This window comes from Oratosquilla oratoria, chromosome 19 (assembly GCF_046742065.1).
Source record: "Oratosquilla oratoria isolate Oo_2021 chromosome 19, ASM4674206v1, whole genome shotgun sequence".
Lineage (NCBI taxonomy): Eukaryota > Metazoa > Arthropoda > Malacostraca > Stomatopoda > Squillidae > Oratosquilla > Oratosquilla oratoria.
This window is the reverse complement of record NC_134795.1, coordinates 22,500,860-22,520,859: the sequence shown is the minus strand read 5'-3', so window position 1 is coordinate 22,520,859 and position 20,000 is coordinate 22,500,860. Positions and strand designations below refer to the sequence as shown.

The 20,000-nt window shown below is 39.3% G+C and overlaps 1 protein-coding gene across 2 annotated transcripts in view; it reads left to right on the top strand.

Annotated features, from left to right (window-relative positions):
* LOC143035797 (putative G-protein coupled receptor Mth-like 1) overlaps positions 1-20,000 on the top strand; it is a 28,343-nt gene that overhangs the window by 2,398 nt on the left and 5,945 nt on the right. For both annotated transcript variants that reach the window (XM_076202763.1, XM_076202764.1), the window contains exons 2-6: positions 7,007-8,646; positions 9,807-9,885; positions 12,907-13,112; positions 17,004-17,199; positions 17,977-18,066. In XM_076202763.1, coding sequence (XP_076058878.1) covers positions 7,089-8,646; positions 9,807-9,885; positions 12,907-13,112; positions 17,004-17,199; positions 17,977-18,066 — 2,129 coding nt within the window. In that variant the 5' untranslated portion in view covers positions 7,007-7,088. The remainder of the gene's footprint in view (positions 1-7,006; positions 8,647-9,806; positions 9,886-12,906; positions 13,113-17,003; positions 17,200-17,976; positions 18,067-20,000) is intronic.

The following is a 20,000-nucleotide window of genomic DNA, read 5'->3' as shown; positions in this document are numbered from 1 at the left end:
ATTATTATCATTATTATTATTATTATTGTGGATAGGAGGTAAGGGAACACGGGCTGAGGGAAATACTTTTATTCCTGACTAGTTTCGCCTGAGTGGCTTCTTCAGAGGAACATAGTTTGAAGTCAAGTTGGTCAATATATATGGCAAAAGAAGGAACGTGGCAAAGTGTCAGGTTGGTCCCCCACTCGACCTCATCTGTTGGTGTGGCGGATTGTCACAGCGGGTGGACCAAGTATCCTCCTGTTGTTCGCGTGGCTGAAACGTCCGTCTGGATCAGGGACGTTTCAGCCACGCGAACAACAGGAGGATACTTGGTCCACCCGCTGTGACAATCCGCCACACCGACAGATGAGGTCGAGTGGGGGACCAACCTGACACTTTGCCACGTTCCTTCTTTTGCCATATATATTGACCAACTTGACTTCAAACTATGTTCCTCTGAAGAAGCCACTCAGGCGAAACTAGTCAAGAATAAAAGTATTTCCCTCAGCCCGTGTTCCCTTACCTCCTATCCACATTCGTCACAATGTATACACATTATTATTATTATTATTATTATTATTATTATTATTATTATTATTATTATTATTATTATTATTATTATTATTATTATTATTATTATTATTATTATTGTTATTATTATTATTATTATTATTATTATTATTCATATATGACTGGCTGACACTATTTTTTTTTGGGGGGGGGGGAGTTCAATACTAACTTAGGTTGAAATTCGGAGTTTGTTCCCGAGAGGACACTTAATGTATTTGGTAGTTACAAATATGTTTTCACGTGTTCGAAAGGTCTTTAGCAAAAGGACTCGACTAATGATGTCGTTACCCTAGCGCCTAGTATATGACGATATCGTCACTTCCACACATCATCTTAACTTTGGCCCCAACCCCACGTTGGACCTTATAACCAGTTGAAGAATACCCAAAAAGGAAGAAGAAGAAGAAGAAGAAAATGAAGAAGATGAAGAAGAAGATGAAGATAAAGATGAACAAGATGAAGATGAAGAAGAAGATAAATATGAAGAAGAAGAAGAAGAGGAAGAGGAAGATGAAGATGAAGAAGAAGAAGAAGAAGAAAAAGACCTCTGTGAGACACCTTACGGTCCTTGGTCTCATTCCTTGTGCGTAGTAGCACTCTATGCTTATTATATTGTGGGCAACGTCAGGGGATAGGATTGATAGGTTGAGAAGTACTAAATTCTCTGACATGCCTCGCCTTTTCCTGGGGGAAGTAATTTTTTTTGGAGGCGGCTAGTGCACTCGATCTTTCCTTCCGCTGAGAGGGTCTCTAACTCCCTTTCTCCTGACTTGTTCCCACGTATCTACACCTCGATTTATTTATTTACTTATTTATTTATCTATTTATTTATTTATTTATATTCGTTTCTTTATTAGTTTTTTTATCATGCTTTCTATTTCCATTTATTCATTTATTTATTATTTAACTGGGGCGGGTGTGAAAAAGAACATTTAGAGTAATTAAACCGGGGGTTGAATGCGACTTTTTGTGTTGTACTCTTTCTGGCTCGATACTCGAGGTGGTTTGACCCAATTTGAATGCTTTCCTTGAGTTGTAGGTTTATTCTCTCTTACTACAGACGATTTCATCCACCTGAGAAGGTGAGCCCTGTAGTCTGAGGTATTGACTGAACCTCCCTGGCAGAGTGTAAACGGGGCGAATTCGGCCTCTCCGAATCCCATGAGGGCCCCAGCTTCTCTCCTGCAAGACTTGCAAGTTACGTAGGACAAAAAGAGGTTAGGGAGCCACGGACATTAGTTCAACAGTCTGACTGCTGCCAAAGTAAAAAGAAAAGTACGGCCAGGTACAGATAGGGTTCGGCAAACTTAAACCCCTTACCAGCGAGAGATGGACGAAATACGATGGAGGCAGACAGGATAAAAGAGTAGCGCCCCGGGCCCCATCTGTGACTCCCAGACTGCTTTCGTGATTGTGTGTTAACGCATTAGAGTTTTATGACAACTTTTTTGGAAAGTGTTGTGAGCTCCTAGAAACGGATAAAAACTGGTTTTCAATTAGATAAAAGGAAATAGGTCCTCACATAGAATAAGAAAAGAATGTGTGTGTATATATATATATATATATATATATATATACATATATACATATATACATATATATATATATATATATGTATGTATATATATATAAATATATATATATATGTATATATATATATATATATATATATATATATGAAAAAGGTAAATATAACCCAGTTCGAACCCCAAGACCCTCACATCCACGTCATGCGTTCCGTTCGGGCAAGACTCCTCCCGCAGACGTGACATCATATCCGGCTTCCTGTCATGTGTTTGTCTTGCGTATTATTTCTTTTTATATCGTCCTTTCCCAGTGTAACTCACTGAACTTCGCACTTTCCTCGTTGCCGTGTGAACCCGGTATAACCCCCACTCCTCTCTGGTGTCTAGAGTGTGAATTCCGCTTGGTCTGATTATCCGAGTACCTAGAGCAAAGGTGACGTTGTAACATTACGAGAATGTTACTTGTGCTTTGGTGCCGAGGGAGTGAAGGAAACTCGAGTGAGTTTGGTTGCTTTATTCTGGTTAGCGCTAGTGTCGACCTAGGCTGGGTCGGAGGGCTGGGCTCGGAGCCCTGCCCTAAACACAAAAGTGACCGCAGAGTGACTTGAGTCGCGCACCGCTTGTGACGGGTACAGAAAAGAACTGGGCTGGACACCAAAACCTGGCATCCTTATATACGCACTTTGCGTACGCAAAAGTAGCAAACGACCCATCCTGACCGAAACATGGCTCGGCGGGGCCTAGGTTGTGCTTTCATTAGGATACAGGCGTAATATGGACTTAACCTACACAAATAAGATACAAGGCCGAAGGCCAGCTATTTCTACACAATATATACATTCGTTGTTCATCCCATTTCTACAGCGGCGATACTATAAGCCAAAATATCGCGTAGAAGCACATGTGGGGGACTCTGTTCACCACAACGTTTTCGGCCACGCTTCTTGTAAGTGCCTCAGAAGCTGTAACAACAGGTACAACTACAACGGCAGTAACAAGATCAGCAGTAATAGTTACTCTAACTCTGTCAGTGATAGCAAAATATAGCCTGGGCAGTATCAGTAGCAACAAGTACATAAGCATCAATATAGTAAGAACATTAGCAAGACCAACATCAAAAGTATTACATGTATCATCAAGAATCATGACCGAAGCAACAGCATCAGTAACTATAACTACAACAAGTACAACAGTTGTAACACAAGCACCAAAACAAAAACAGCAACAGTAACGAGCAGCAGCAACAACAGCATTAATAACAACAAAAACAACAGTAACTACCACGAATACTACAACTTCAACAACTGCAACTGCAGCACTAACTACAACTATATCTACAATGTGAAAGTTCCATAACCGACAACCAGCACTACCTCTACTAGTACATCGACCACTACCTATACTACTACCAACAACCACAACTACTGCTACTACATGTGCATTTGATAACAACCTCCATAATTTGGTACATTGTTGTGAAAGCAGTCAAAATCTGTCTTCCACAGACATATCCCGTTCCCACTAATGTCTGTAGTCAAAAACCCTTGTATGTTTTGTTGCCTTATATTCATTCATTTATTTATTTTTTATCTATTTATTGATTGATTGATTGATTTTCTATTTATGTATTATTCATGCATTTACTTGTGTTATTTACATACTTATTCATTGTTTTATTTATTCTATCCATATAATTTATTCTATTCATACTGTTTATTTTATTTATGTTATTAATTTTGAATTATTTATTTAATATATATTATTAATTTCATTTGAATTATTTACTTATTTTAAATTATTTATTACATTTATGTTTATTTCAACTATATTACTTATTTGATTATACTATTTAATTTATGTTATTAATTTCCTTTATATTATGTATTTGATTTATATTATCTATTTCATTTACATTATCTATTTCATTTATATTATCTATTACATTTATATTATCTATTTCATTTATATCATCTATTTCATTTATATTATCTATTTCATTTATATTATCTATTTCAACTATATTGTCTATTTCATTTATATTATATATTTCGTTTACATAATCTATTTCATTTGCATGATCTATTTCATTTATATTATCTGCTTCATTCATATTATCTATATCATTCACATTATCGTTTACTTCGTCATGTCTCGTGCGAACAGACCCACCCTTCTCTCATATCATCGTGTGATTTGGATCAAATGGTGCACCACAGGCGCATCTGTTAGGTAGCACATCTAATGACCATTCATTTCTGAGGGTAATGGCACGAGTCCCAGAGCGTACATTGCCATGGCCACCGGGTCTCACCGAGTATTACTTTCCGGTGACTGGGTGATCTCCACTTACGTCTTTTTCTTTCCAACGCTATTGGTGACGACAAGCTATGCTGGTTCTTTGTATGTATTCTCCACATATTTGGCCATGGCTGGACACTTGATCTTGATGCTGTGTATGGTGGCCTCTCTATGTTGCTGAATGCATCGACCATTTAGATTGCTTCGTAGTCTGGTTCCATATTTTCCTAGTGGCGTGAACGCCTCGCATCCTATTTTCTGCCCCCGCATATACCTAAAGACTCTACTACCAATAATACTGCTGTTGTTGCTACTAATGCTATTACTATAGCAGTTTAACTAGAAACACTATGATATATCCAACTAACGTTAATTAGGTGACGAGAGCAGGTAAGGCACCTGGTCTGGATGAATGCCATAAAGAATGTCTGAAGAAAGGAGGTACAGTTATGGTGAATTGGCTGGTGAGGTTATTTAATGTTTGTTTAAGAGAGGGTAGAGTGGTGGAGGACCAGAGAAGTGCCTGTATAGTTTCGCTTTACAAGGGAAACGGGGACAAGTGTGAGTGTAGTAGTTTCAGAGGGATCAGCTTGTTGAGTGTAGTTGGGAAGGCTTATGGGAGGGTCTTGATTGGGAGGATTAGGGGAGGAACAGAGGAAGTAATTGGTGAGGAACAGTGTGGGTTTAGGACAGGTAGGGGTTGTGTAGATCAGATTTTTGTGGTAAGACAGATATGTGAGAAAGCTATAGGAAAAGGTAAGGATGTATTTTGGGCTTTTATGGATCTGGAAAAGGCTTACGACAGGGTAGACAGGAAGGCCCTGTGGATGATACTGCAAATATATGGGATAGAAAGAAAGCTGTTAAGAGCAGTCAAGAGTTTTTACGATAGTAGTAGAGCTTGTGTTAGGATTAGAAATGGAGAGAGTGAGTGGTTCGATGTAAAGGTGGGACTTCGTCAGGGATGTGTTATGTCGCCCTGGCTGTTCAATCTTTACATGGATGGGGTGGTGCGAGAGATGAATGCAAGGGTAGTGGGTCAGGGGTTGGAGATGATTAAAGAAAATGGAGAAAAGTGGGAGGTGAGCCAGTTGTTGTTTGCTGACGACACTGCGCTTGTAGCAGGATCAGAGGTGGGGTTGAGGAAGTTAGTGACAGAGTTTGAGAAGGTGTGTGAAAGAAGGAAGCTGAAGATAAATGTGGGCAAAAGTAAGGTGATGAGATGTACAAGGGGAGAGAGTGACAGCAGACTGGAAGTAGAAAGACTGAAGGAAGTGTATAGTTTTAGATACTTGGGTGCGAGTGTGGCAGGAAAGGGAGGAGTGTGTGTGGAGATAGAATGTAGATTGAGAGAAGCGAGTAAATGCCTTGGTGGATTTAAAAGTGTAATGAGAGGTAGACATCTGGGAATGGATGCTAGGAGGAGATTATATGAAGGATTGATTGTACCAATAGCATTGTACGGGGCAGAAACATGGAACATGAGAGAGGAAGAGAGAAGGTGTTTGAATGTGTTTGAGATGAAATGTCTGAGAAGTATGATAGGGGTTACTTGGCTGGATAGAGTGAGAAATGAGGAGGTGAGGAGTAGAATAGGGGTGGAAAGGGAACTGGGAGATAGGGTTGATGGAAGAGTATTAGGATGGTTTGGACACATGGAAAGAATGAGTGAAGAAAGATTAGTAAAAGAAGTGTGGAAGGCAGAGGTGGAAGGAGTGGATATGAAGGGGCGTCCTAAGATGAGATGGATAGATGGGGTGAAAGGGGCATTACAAAAGAGAGGAATGTCTGTGGAGGAAGGACGGGAGAGGACGGAAGATAGGGATGAATGGAGAGGGGATGTGTATAGATGATGCTGTGATGCATGAGGGGGAGTGGGTGGGGGATGGGGGGTGAGGAAGTATGTATGAGAAAAAAAAAATTGACGCAGCCCGAGGGGATTTCTCCCCGTCTTCTCCTTTTCTGCATGGGCGGACGGAGAGTGGAGGCCGCCGAATTTATGAAGCGGCCTTGCTGTGGATGTGCTGTGTCTCGCGACACTGCTTCTGACCCAGGGCAGTGGACAGGATGCAGGGATGACCCGTCATCCAGGAGGTGCCAAGATAAGAGGGAGGGAGGAGGGTGGAGGGGAGTGGAATATATAGGAAATGGAATGGGTGGGAGTGGTTTCTATGCCTTTTTCTTTTTGGCTACCCCTCGTGTAGGGGGGAAAAGCCTTTGGTATATGTATGTATGTATGTAAATCTATGACCAGGTATGTAGCTACAATTATAAGTGCACCTACAATCATCTAACTATGATAATTATAATTGTAACTATAAAATAAATTATCTAGAGAATTTTTAGTTTATATTGTACCAAGGGTAAAAACATGGTTGTCAGCAATAGAACACTGATAATATGATAATTGCCAATAAAGAACACCAGGTTATTATTCTTGATAATATATTAATGGGTGGGATAAAGGGGTATCCTTCGTGAAAAAAGGCCTGAGAATCTTTATGTGATTTTATGAGTAGTAGTCAAATAAGACAGACGCCTGATCCCATTCCCAAGATTGTATTTCGATATTACACATCCAGAACACTTGATTTACTTCCATTTAATGGTTTGTCTCGTTCCTTTTACAGGCCCTCTCACCTGGATGGAGGATGGAAAAATAAAAGTATGTCTACTGAAAAGGACACAGTTTAGCTACCAGGAAAGGAAACAATGCTCCAAGATTTGGTCATGAGTAGAATAGGAAAGAGCTTGAGAACCAGGTTACTGGTTGCCCTCTTTTTTTGTGGGAATGCCATTGGAAGTCCTATAGAAGAAAAAGAAGAAAAAACATCAACTCCCTTTATGTCCCCCAATCACGTTTCCTCAGTGACCCATGGCCTACCAACCATCATCCCTTTACTGTCTACTACCCTTTTCCTGCCTGAAGGTACTGAAGTCATCACTGATGTCACAGACGATATCAGTCATGTGCCCATAACACCGCTGAGAGAAACTGAAGGTCACGAAATCCAGGAGATTCCTCCAACAGTGTCTAATATTCAGAGAATCCCATCAACAGTATCTCCAATCCGTGATATCTATCATACAGCGCCACAGATCCAAGAGACGCCTCAGACATTGATTGAGACAGAAAAGATCCCTGAAACGGTGCTTCAAACCCAAAAAACTTCTCAAGCAGTTCCTGAGAACCAAAAGATCTCTCCAATAGTGCACGAGATCCAAACGACCACCCCTCTAACTGTGATTCAAGATAGCACCGTGTCTTCTTCGTATCCAATCTCACACAACCTTTCTTCTCCCTCCTCTCTTCCTCCATTCTCTCCTCCCACCCCTCCCACGATCACAACTACTCCCTCTCCAGCTTCTGTCGTAGAAAGATGCTGTCCTGATGGGTTTCACATGACAAAGACAGGTTGTGTAGGTGACCATGGTATCCAACAACCTTGGCACTCTAATGGCACTGAACAGAATGAGTTTTTCGAGTGCAAGAACGGTAATATATGGTCTATAAGCAAAAACAATACAATGATTAACAAAGGCAGGTTGATCATACCATCGCATTATATACTACGAGGTCAGGGTACTTTCTGTTTAGAGGAGGCATTGGGTCAGGACGGTGCCGATGCGAGCACTTATTACCTCTGCTACAGTGATCCTGTCAAAGAGTACGAAAAACACTGCTCCGACCCGACCTCCTGCATACGAAAATGTTGCCCTAGGGGGCAAGTGCTAGAACAGGGTTCATGTGTCGAACACGGACAGGAACTAAAATTAAAGATCGTTGATTATGATCTGAATCCTATTGAGTCAGATTCGGGAAAGAAAGTGATCAGTGAATTCCCGGTGTGTGGTTCGGGGTACACCTTGTCAAGCTCGGACGAAAGCATTGAAGAGTTTTACATAATGGAAAAGGGAGACGTGTACATGCCTGGTTCGTACAGGAATTACTGGAGCCATGATAAATACTGTGTCGATCATGTTCTTGATCGTGGGGTGCTCAGTCGGAATGTATTTGCTTGTTACGCTCCAGCACAAATACCTTCGAAGTGGATAATACTCTCACCATACTTCAAAACTGCAGCTCTCATCATTTCTTGTATATTCCTGCTCATCACATTGATCTTCTACTTTTGTATCACTGAACTTAAGAGCTTGCAGGGGCTTAGTCTTCTCTCCCACGTAGCCTCCTTGTTCCTTGCAGAGTTGGCACTCCTCTCACTCACTTGGATGCCAGCACACCCACCTAGAGTATTCTGTATCTCCACAGGTAAGGAGTGAGCTGTTTACAATCAAGGTAAAAATCTCGATTCATTTAGGTTATTACTGTTATTATTGCTACCATTTTAACAATACTTACTATTGCTTATTTTGTTGCTATCATTGTTGAGATAATTTTTTACTTCATCACTATTATTACAATGTAATTATTTTTTACCATCATTATTGTTACTGTTATATAGTGTTATTGCTATTACCATTAGGGTGAGTAGATAAAAAATTTGCAGTCGTGTAGGTGTGTATAATTTGCGGCAAAATGTGCGAATGTTCTTTGAGCTTTTATGGATTTGAGAAGGGCACACAATAAAGTCGACAGTGAGACTTTCTGAAGTATGATGAGGATATATGGAACAGTAGGAATTTTGTTAAAGAAGGTAAAGGTACGGTTACACTAGTCAACGGATTGTTTGGATTCCGAGCCTAGGGATGGATTTCGTCCAATGGTGAATGTGGTGCACACCTTGAAATCTATCCGGAGTAAAGTAACTGAAGATACATTTTGATAGTATTCATATATACGGCATATTTGAAATATATGTATAAAATCATCCAGTAATAAAATAAATTATCTAATAGTATGAAATTACCTTATGATAGAAAATAAAATCTATGAGTTATTAAAGGGAATCGCCAAACAATGAACCTGTGGGGATAAACCAGTTCAGGCTATCAGGTATTTCCCTGGAAGCGATGTCGCCTCGTTGTACTACTCTGACCACGATAGTATGGCAATATATAGCTTCGACCCCTTATCCACAAGATACTGAGATGGAAGAGACGTTAATTCAATGGGATCCAATTGTATATAAAGTGGGTGTGAATATGTAGTAGATTATAATTTCACACATACACACACACACACACCCACCCACACCCACACCCACACCCACACACACACACACACACACACACACACACACACACACACACACACACACACACACACACACACACACACACACACACACACACACACACACACACACACATATATATATATATATATATATATATATATATATACACACACACACGCACACAATGTAAACTGCTTTTATATCTATCAATATCATTATGTTTATCTTATTATTAGTTGTCTTTGTACGATTTTTTCTTTTACTTTATAGATATTTATCTTTGTATTTGCAGGATTCGCGATTCAGCTATTCTTCCTTTGGAGTTTCTTTTGGCTTAATGTCATTTGCTTTGACATATGGCGATACATTGGGTAAGTCACAACTATAAAGTGCACCTTATACACACGCTTACACATACACACACACGAAAAAAGAAAATACAGGAACAATGGAAAAATGCAAATATACAAATATATAAAAAAAGAAATAAGGAAGACCCAACCAATTACAGACCGGTCTCCCTTACTAGTACAGTAGCCAAAATTTGTGAAAAGGTTATTAAAAATAGATGGACAGAACATCTGGAGGAAACCAATATAACCCGAGACAATTTGGATTGAGACAGAGAAAGTCATGTGCCACAAATTTAATTTGTTTCGATTCAAGACTAATAGATATAATACAAGAAAGGAATGGATGGGCTTATTGTGAGTTCCTAGATTTCCAAAAAGCTTTTGATAAAGTACCACACAAAATATTATTAAGAAAACTAGAAACTATAGAAGGGACACAAAGAAAACTATTGAAATGGATGAAGGATTTCTTGCAAGAAAGAAAAATGAGAGTAGTGCTTAAAGAAAAGAGTAGTGCTTGGGAAGAAATGATTAGTGGTGTCTCACACGGATCAGTATTGGCTCCGATAATGTTTGCTATTTATGAAAATGACATGGATGAGGGTGTAGGCTGTTACATGAACTTCTTTGCAGACGACGCAAAACTGACGAGGAAAGTAAATACAGAAAGGACTGTGAGTCGCTACAGAGAGACCTAAACAGGGTTTGGGAATGGAGTCAGAAATGGGAATTGGACTTAATCATAAAGAAATGTACATAATGGAATTTGGAAAAGGTAAAACAAAAAAAACAAAAACAAAAAAAGTAATATCAGGACAATATAAAATCGGTACAAAGGAAGTAAAGAGAGTTCTAAAAAAGACCTGGGAGTGATTATCAAAAAGGACATGACTCCTGATAAACAGATAAATAGAATTGTTAGAGAAACCTACAACTTGCTAAGATCGATAACGGTGGCCTTTACCTACTTCGACGAAGAAAAGGTGAAGAAATTCCTGGTCACACTGATATTTGCAACTAGAAGAGAAATAAGTGCAGTTAAGAAAAATTATGGTGAAACAAAAAGAAGAAAAAGAAGCTGTAGAGAATGAGGGATAAGGGTAGGACTATTAAGTAAAGATAAGTTGATAAGAAAAGGAGTAGATAAAAGAAAATTGGAATGTTATGATTGCTAGAAGGGTACCGACAAGGTAGTAACGTAAAATAAAGTAACAGTTAAAAGCTAAAGAAATAACACAAGCTATAATGGGTAATGGGAAAGACGTAAGTGAAGAAATAGGAGAAGTTTATATAATAGGATGTGTAAAACACTTTTCAAGACAAATGAAAATCAAATTTAAATCTCAAACACGGAATCTATAGTAATGAATGATTCAGGAGAACTGGCAAGTGGAGAGAAATTCAAGAAAATATGGATAAGAAGAGACACAACCGAAACAAAGAGAGAAAATAAGAAAAGATACAAGAACTCTATTAAAAAAAAAAAAAAAAAAAGGGAAGAGGGCCGAAAGAGAAATTAAAGAATTCTATTGGAGAATGGTAGGTCATAAAGTGAGAAAGTGATTCGTGAACTAAAGCCTACAAGACGGAAAAAAAGGAAAAAGAAGAAGGACCTGGCATGAAGGGATGGACGAAATAATGTATCTTAGAATTAAAGAGGCATAGCGGTGACACACATTCCTCCCAAGAATGTATGTGGAATGGAATAGAATACAGAGAATTAATAAACTTTACAACCAAGCAATTAGATAGGTATATAGAGAAAAAATATATATCACTTTTTTGAGAGAGTTTAATTGTGGAGACGTAATGTGAGAAGAATGGTAGACAGAGGGTAGTGAAAAATAATGGGGGCAACATATTATTAGGTGGAAAATTTTTACGAGTGGAGTTCCTCAGGGTTCCGTTCTTGGGCCACTTCTATTCATAGTATATATAAATTATATAGACCACGGACTAAAATCTATTGTCTCCAAATTTGCTGATGATACAAAAAATGTGTGGAATTGCAAATGATCACTTAAATGAATTTGATATTCAAGAAGGTTTAGATAAATTACAGCAATGATCTGAAAAATGGTAAATGAACTTTATCACAAGCAGATGCAAGGTTATGCACATAGGTAAAAATAACAGTAAGTACGAATGAAAGTTATTTAGAAATTCGTTAACATAATTGGAAAAGGATCTCGGCGTAATCATCAGCAACGCTCTAAAATTATCTAAACAGTGTATTTCAGCTTCAGAGAAAGCAAATAAGATTCTAGGACTGATTGAGCGATCTTTTGACCTCAAAAGTCCATCTCTCATTAACAAGCGTCCACCGAATCTCATTAAAGACATTGAGAGATTGGAAAAAGTACAACGGCGAGCTACTACAAAACTGATTCCAAATATCAAAAATAAATCATACGAAAGTCGAGTAAAACATATGAATCTGTTTTCCCTAAAAAAAACATACAATCAGAGGTGACTTGATACAAGTCTTTAAGATTCTAAAGGGAATTGGCAGCATCAAAAGTGACAAAATTTTCTCACTAAATGAGAATCCGACAAGAAATACTTTCCTCAAACTGTCAGGAAATAGATTTAATTTGGAAATGGGTAGAAACAACTTCGCCAACCGTGTAGTTAATAAATGGAAGAAACTTCCTGCAGAGACAGTGCAATGTAGTTCGGTTCGAAGCTTTAAGATTCTTTTAGATAAGCACCTAAGCAAGATGCTGTAATGCCTGCCATTTATTTTATGTTATTTGTTTATTTGTTTGTTATTATTTGTCAATTTGTTTATTATTATTTCTTTGATTTTCAATTATTACTAGTTATTTGCCAATCTATTATCATTTACTATTTACCTGTTTCTTTATTATTTAACTATACCTATGCATTTATTTATTTTATTTATCATGATCAATGTTGATATATATATATATATATTTCGCATCCGACATAGTTATGGACCAAAAAGTCTCCTGTTGGTATGCTCCGTCTTTGTAATCCTTTGTAGTTCTTTTGTAAACATGTTCTCTCTCTTTGCAGACTGACTACAAAAATGGTGGTAATGACAGGGCCGAAACATGGCAGTTCTATGGTTGGTAGAGAAGCCCCATACTTGTGGTACATGTTGTACGCCTGGGGCATCCCAATCGTGATCTTCGTGATCAGCCTTACCCTCTTCCTCCTGCCATACAACACATACCGTTCCCTGAGGCCTTTCTCCGTTACCGGCAAATGTTGGCTCACCAGTAAGTGTTGGCCTACTTTAGACTTGTATCCGTCTGTGTAGACCATCTGAAGATCATCATCATCATATCTTGTCGCACCAGAACCGTGTCCATATAAGGGCAGTTTCATTTGCTTCCCTAAGGTCTTGGTCGGAGCAATGGGGACTCAATGGACATTCCCGGAGGACGTGGACCATCGTCTGTACTTCGCCACAGGGACATTGGGGGCTATTGGTGTATCCCCACTTGTGTTGATTTTCTCTCGTTTTGCCCACCTTGGCTCTTCCTCTGTTTAAGGTAACCCAGTCCTTCCTGGTTAGGTTTGGTCCTGGGGGCAAGGTCTCGTTTGGGCATGGTATGGCCTCGTTATGGCCCAGATTGTCATATTCCTGCCAACATTCTAGTCTATGGGCCACAGCTTGGGTTGGATCCAGTCCCTCCACCGTCATGAAGCTTTGGCGGGACTTCAGTCTCTGTCCAACCTGAAGGTGACCGTATAGTGGATGCCTGGGATAATTTTGTTGTTTATATTTTTCTATCTTGGTCATCATTTCGCGCCGAATGTGGGGAGGTGGAATTCCTGCCAGTCTGTAGATAGTATGTAATGGCGTTGGTTTTAGGGTACCTGTAATTATTCGACACGACCTGTTCAGTTCTGGATCTATTTTGTGGGCATGGCATGACCTGGCCCATACTGGTGCGCAATATTCTGCAGTGGAATAACACAGTGCCAAAGCTGTTTGTCGCAGGGTGTTTGGGTCTGTTCCCCTGCTGGTGGTGGCAAGTTTGCTGAGGAGGTTGTTTCTGGTTGAGATTTTTCCAATCAACTTGTTGATATGCTCTTTGTAAGAGAGAGTCCTGTCGAGAGTAACACCTAAATAGACAGGGTGTGGGTGGTGTGCCAGATCAGTGTTGTTCCATCTGATTCGTAGCTCTCTCTTGGCTTGGTGATTTTTAAGGTGAAATGCACACACCTGTGTTTTGTTTGCGTTCGCATTGAGGTGCCATTTTTTGTAGTACGTGGAGAGTGTGGTTAGGGCATCTGATAGTCGATCTTCGATGGTGTTGAAGGAATCAGACTGAGTGGCAATGCACAGATCATCTGCATAGATGTACCTATGGATATTCTGATATTGTGGCTGGTCATTGGTATAAATGTTGAACAGTGTTGGAGCCAACACAGATCCTTGTGGGAGTCCGTTCTTCTGGAAACGGTACCTGCTTTTCTTGCCATCCATTTCCACATAGAAACGGCGGTTTGTTAGAAGAGACTGGATGATGTGAACCAAGGTGTAATTCTGTAGTGTTTTGGCGACTTTGAAGAGGAGTACCCTATGATTGACTGTATCGTAGGCGGCTGTAAGATCTACAAAGACAGCGCCAGTGATTTTCTTTTTCTCGAATCCATCTTCAATATATTGCGTTAGGTTCAATACCTGACTGCAGCATGAGCGGCCTGGTCCAAAGCCTGGTTGATCAGCTGAAAGTTGTTCATCAACTGTTCCCTCAATGCGTGCAAGGATCATTCTTTCATACAGCTTGTATAAGGTACACAAGAGGGATATTGGTCCATAGCTTTTGGGAGATGATGGATCTTTCCCTGGTTTGAGAAGGGCCACTACTCTGGCTTTTCTCCATATCTTAGGAATTTGGTAGGACATGGCGCAGTTGTTGAATAAGGTCAGTAGCCATGTCTTGGCGTTTTCCCCAAAATGTTGTATCATCTCTGGAGTTATGCCATCCTCTCCAGAGGCCTTGCCACATTTCAGATGTTTCATTGCAGCATTTAAATCAGCTAGTGTGAAGGGTTCAAGGCCTTGTTTACAATCTTGCATGATGTAACCCATCTCATGCTTCATTTTCTTTAAAAAGCCCCTCTCTTTATTGGCTGGCTTGCCGTTGAGCAGCATTTGATTAGCCACCTGGTTCGGTGTGACAGCAGCTACTCTGGGCTGGGGGGCCTTGTCTGAATTGAGTTTTTTAATTGTTGCCCAAGCTTTCTTGCTGTTATGGGTCATGTCAATATTAGTTATGATCTTATGCCAGCGTTCTTTCCTTTCCTCGCTGATTGAGGCAAGTAGACTATCTCCGAGTTCAATGGTACTTTCAGAGAAAGGATCTTCATTATATGCCTGAATATACTCGTTGTATTGGTCTTTGCTCTGCTCCGAGAGGCCAGGGATGTAATTCTTTCTGCATCCTCTGGGAATGTTTGTCTTTGCAACCCTCCAAACTTGTGTTTGGAATTCACCATAATGTTTGGGTGCAGGGATGATGTTAGTAGGAGCATCTTCTAGGTCTGTTGTAAAACCTACCCATTTGGCTCTGCGAAAGTTAAACCTCGGCTTGGGCTTTATTATTTGGGGTCTGATCACTGGTCTTACTGTGATTACAATTGGGCGGTGTTGGGTTTTTGGTATTGGGTCGCCGATGGATTTATCAAAGTTTAAGACGTGCCTAGATGATACAAATGCTAGGTTGGGGTTGTAACCCCTTCTCCATCGTGCACTTTGGAAGGATGTATTATCCTTCGCATCATGGAGGATTGTTAGGTCCTTTGATGTTGCCCAATTCTCCACTGCTTCCCCATCTATATTTGTATGGCTGTATTCCCAGGTAGTACTGTGGCTGTTGAAATCACCGACAAGCAAACTTGCCTTGTCGATTTTGGGTATATTTGGCCATGTGAAGGGGGTTGATGGGGGTTTGTACACTGTAGTGACGTTGAGGTGTACAGTGTCTACCTGTAGGATCTCTAGCCCTCTTTCTGAATAGTCAATACTGTTCTTGATAATTGACTTGTCTCGTGCATAAATTATGCTGCCATGAACGGGGCTTGGGTGATGGATAATTAGGTGCATACCAGATATTTTTGGTGGCACATGATCCTTGTGTGTTTCCTGTAGACACAATATGTCAGTGTCCAGGTTGGCGAGAATCTCAGATTTTGATGCAGACATTCCCTCAATGTTGACACTGAGGACTCTAAGCTTGGTCGACGACATGTCCTGGGGCCGAGGATTCATCCTTTTACCACCCCAGGAGTGAGCACGGGTCTGTGGTCTGAGACCATCTGAAGATAATTGAAATAAATGGTTAGAGAAGACATACTAAATAAGATAGGTCATAACCAAAGGTGCACTATTTCACTCCAACACCAACCAGAGAACTCTGAGCCAGTACTTCTTTTACGATAACCTCTCATGTGCCGATACAGTCCCTCCAATTTCCTAATGTCTGGCTACTCAATGCTAAAATTTGGTTTCTTCTTTTATCTTATTTTCTTTTAACATCAATAATTTTTTACTAAATTCTAGCTTGTGCAACCTAGTTCATCTTTTGCAAAACAGTAGGAGAGGTTATCACTGGCAATTTTGAAGCTCGAGATTGACAAATGACCGTATATATTATAACTAATCTATGGAGTTTGTGGCAGTATCCACAGAAGTAGTTTAGAACTTTTAGGAATGATAATGTACTTTTGATAAATGTAGCTTTTGTGTTCAACAGCTCTAAAAGAGCACTAAGAAAGTTTGGAATACACTTGAAAATATATAAGATACTTAACCTACTGCACAAGAGAAATATGACCATATGCGTAGCTAATATATTTCCTCAAAGGTAAGTCAGTTAATGTGATGCACTTTTTTGCTGAAACAAACACATGTCACCAGGAAGGAATCTTTTCCTCCATGCTCGCTACTTTTACTTGTGATGTCCTCAGCAGGAACACAGGCTTCCTTCTTACCTAATCAAAGGGAAGCACGTACATCTTGTCCTTGCTTTTACATACGATTACCTACCGCGCTGTTCTTTATGCTGAACCTGATGCTCGTCACAATGTTACATGCGACTATTCCGGCGGGAGAAATACTAGATCCCACATTAAGTTATTTGTTTATTTATCAACAGGAGATATGGAGATATTGTCTTTCTTCTATGGGCCCATCGCGCTGCTCTTCTTGATTAACCTGGTCCTCATTCTGCACACGGGGCTGAGGCTCTATAAGGCTGGAGATATGTTCACCTGTTGTCCCAACTCATTGTGTCCCAACAGGCCACCTGCGGTCGCTGCTTCTCATTCTTTTAACCGTACGCATCTTCAAGAGTAAGTGAAACTTTTCTCTTAAGGTAATAATTTCCTTTAAGTTTTCCTCAAGGTAATAGATTTCCTTGAAATTTTCCTCAAGGTAAAACCTCTCCTTGTCAGTGATTTTATTTTATTTTTCTTGAGATCAAATATCTCCTTAGAGTAACAGTATTCTTTGAAGGATGAGCAGAATGGATCCTAAAGAAGGCTGCTGCCGAATAGTAGTACCCCTTGTCCCATTATAGGGTGGCTACTGATTTTCCATTATTACCTGTAGAAATTATGACGAGATACCATTGCATGAGGACTTTGGGGAGTTCAGAGGAAGAATGGAATTAAGATTACTGGGAGAGAATTCAGTCGCTGCCTACCTCTTGGCAACTCCCAGATAAGAATAGGTCCTGGAGAGCACTCTTTGTCTCCCTCTTCCACATGTTCAGTTTTTTAGTTTCCTTCGAGATCATGTTATTATGAGAGTTACAGGACATCTGGCAAAGTTATCCTTCTCTCTGTTTATCCAATTTTTATTTAGTTAGACACAATTATTTTTTCTTCATCTATTGATTGAATGATTGATCTGTACACCCATTTGCATATTTCTCTATCTTTATCTACATATAATTTTTCTATGTTTATAATTTATTTATTTATTCATTTATTGTTCATTAACATATTCATTTATAATTTATCTATCTATTCGTTCATAGATTTATACATTCAATCATTTGTTTGTAACTCAATCATTCATTTTTAATTTGCTATTTTATTTACTCAATTTGACATATTTTTTGACAGATTCTGGCAGCGATTTGGCATCTTCTCAGTCATGGCAATCTGCTGGATTTTCGAAATTTTGTCTTGGAAGATTGGTCATGCAGATGCCTGGTTAGTCTCCCGTTCTCTTCGTATCAAAACAGTCCTAAGTTTCTGGTTCTGGTGGGCTTCCAGATAAAAGATAATCTTCTTCTTTTTCCTCCCGATCTTGTCACGAAATCATGATATCAACAACAGAATAAGGGCCTCTAGTGGTAGTGTCAAGATAAAATGAACTAAAACTCAACTTGTATATTCATGTATATATACATAGTTGCATGCATATGCATACGTATATTCATACACACATACAATGTAATCAATTTCATTTAAAATCATAAAATCTTGTATAAACTCTTTACAGAGGCTTCATTTTATGATATATTTGAATAATTAAAGTTGGTTTTGTGTGCCATATTTCATGTATTTGAAATGAGTTCTTTGGCTCATAGCCGTACTTTTTTTTCTGGGGTGGGGGCGGACCTGTGATTTATGCAAGGGATTGGGGAAAACTAAATTTAGAAATAGAAGATTCTCCTACCAACTGCAGTATTACCCTTGGTTGCTCTAAGACGTAAGTAAAATACTTCAAATTTATAAGGTTGATTACACACGCACACACACACACACACACACACACACACACACACACACACACACACACACACACACACACACACACGCGCGCGCACGCACACACGCACACACACACACACACACACACACACACACACACACACACACACACACACACACACACACACACACACACACACACAAATACGTCGGTCGGAGTGGCAGCGAAGTCTGGACTCCGGTGATATCGTGAAATTTCAAGGATCACAACGACAAGGAAGTACCTGTGTTGTATTAATAGGGAAGGGGAAAGCTCGTGGTGTAGTGGGAAGGTAAAGAAAAAGAAGAAGGGGAGGGATTACTGAGGAAAATGGAAGGAAATAAGAAAGGGGAAGATAGGGCCCAGGAACTCAGACGGTATGTAAACAAGAGACGGCCTGACGATAGTGGTGAAGTCGATGTGATTAGTAAAAATGTAAAAATTAGAAATATAGATAAGAGCAGCGCAATGGAAGGTGAAGATAACTATTTCCATGGATTTAATCAGAGAGGAAGTGACAACCTCCCCCGACTAGTAAATCTAGAGGAGAAACTAAAATAAATTAATGAAAATTGGGAAGCTAAGTTCATAAGCTGGAAGAACTAAATTAGGAGAATCAAAACCTAACTAAAGAAATAGTAGAATTAAAAAGACAGTTAAGAGAAGTAAAGGATGAGAATGAGGAATTGAAAAGGAGTAATAAAGAGAATAAAGTGGTTGGAAAAAAGTACAAGAGAACAACAAAATGGAATTTAGAGGTATAATGGAACAGCAAATGAAAAAACAAACTAAGGACACGGTTATTAAAGTGATGAGGGAGAAGGAGAATATAGTAAGAGACTTAGCGGATAAAAAGAAATGTATAATTATATTAGGGATGGAAGAGAAGTATAATCTAAATAGGACTACATGAATAAAGGAAAGGAAAAAGTTAATAAGATATTAGAAGTAGTTCAAGAAGATGAACCAGAAACAGGGAAAGAAATAGAAGAAATATAAAGACTAGGGAAATACAATACAGATAAGACCAGACCAATTAAGGTTAGATTCAGGTCACAAACAGCAGCAGAGAATATCTTAGCAAAAACAGGGAAACTAGCAGACAGTGAACAATATAAACAGGTATGGATAAAAAGAGAAACGAATAAGGAGGAAAGAGAGGAGAAAACAAAAAGACTAGAAGCTAAGGAAAAACGAGAAAAGAACATAGTCAGAAAAAGAGAAATTCTATTGGAGAGTAGTGAATATGAAAGTGAGGAAATAGTTCATAGCAGAGAAAAACAAAAGGGAAACAGAAAACACAGTGAAAGTAACAGATAATTAAAAGTGTCTTACACAAATATAAATGGCTCAATAACAGTTTTGAACGGACTGAATGACTTCTTGAAGA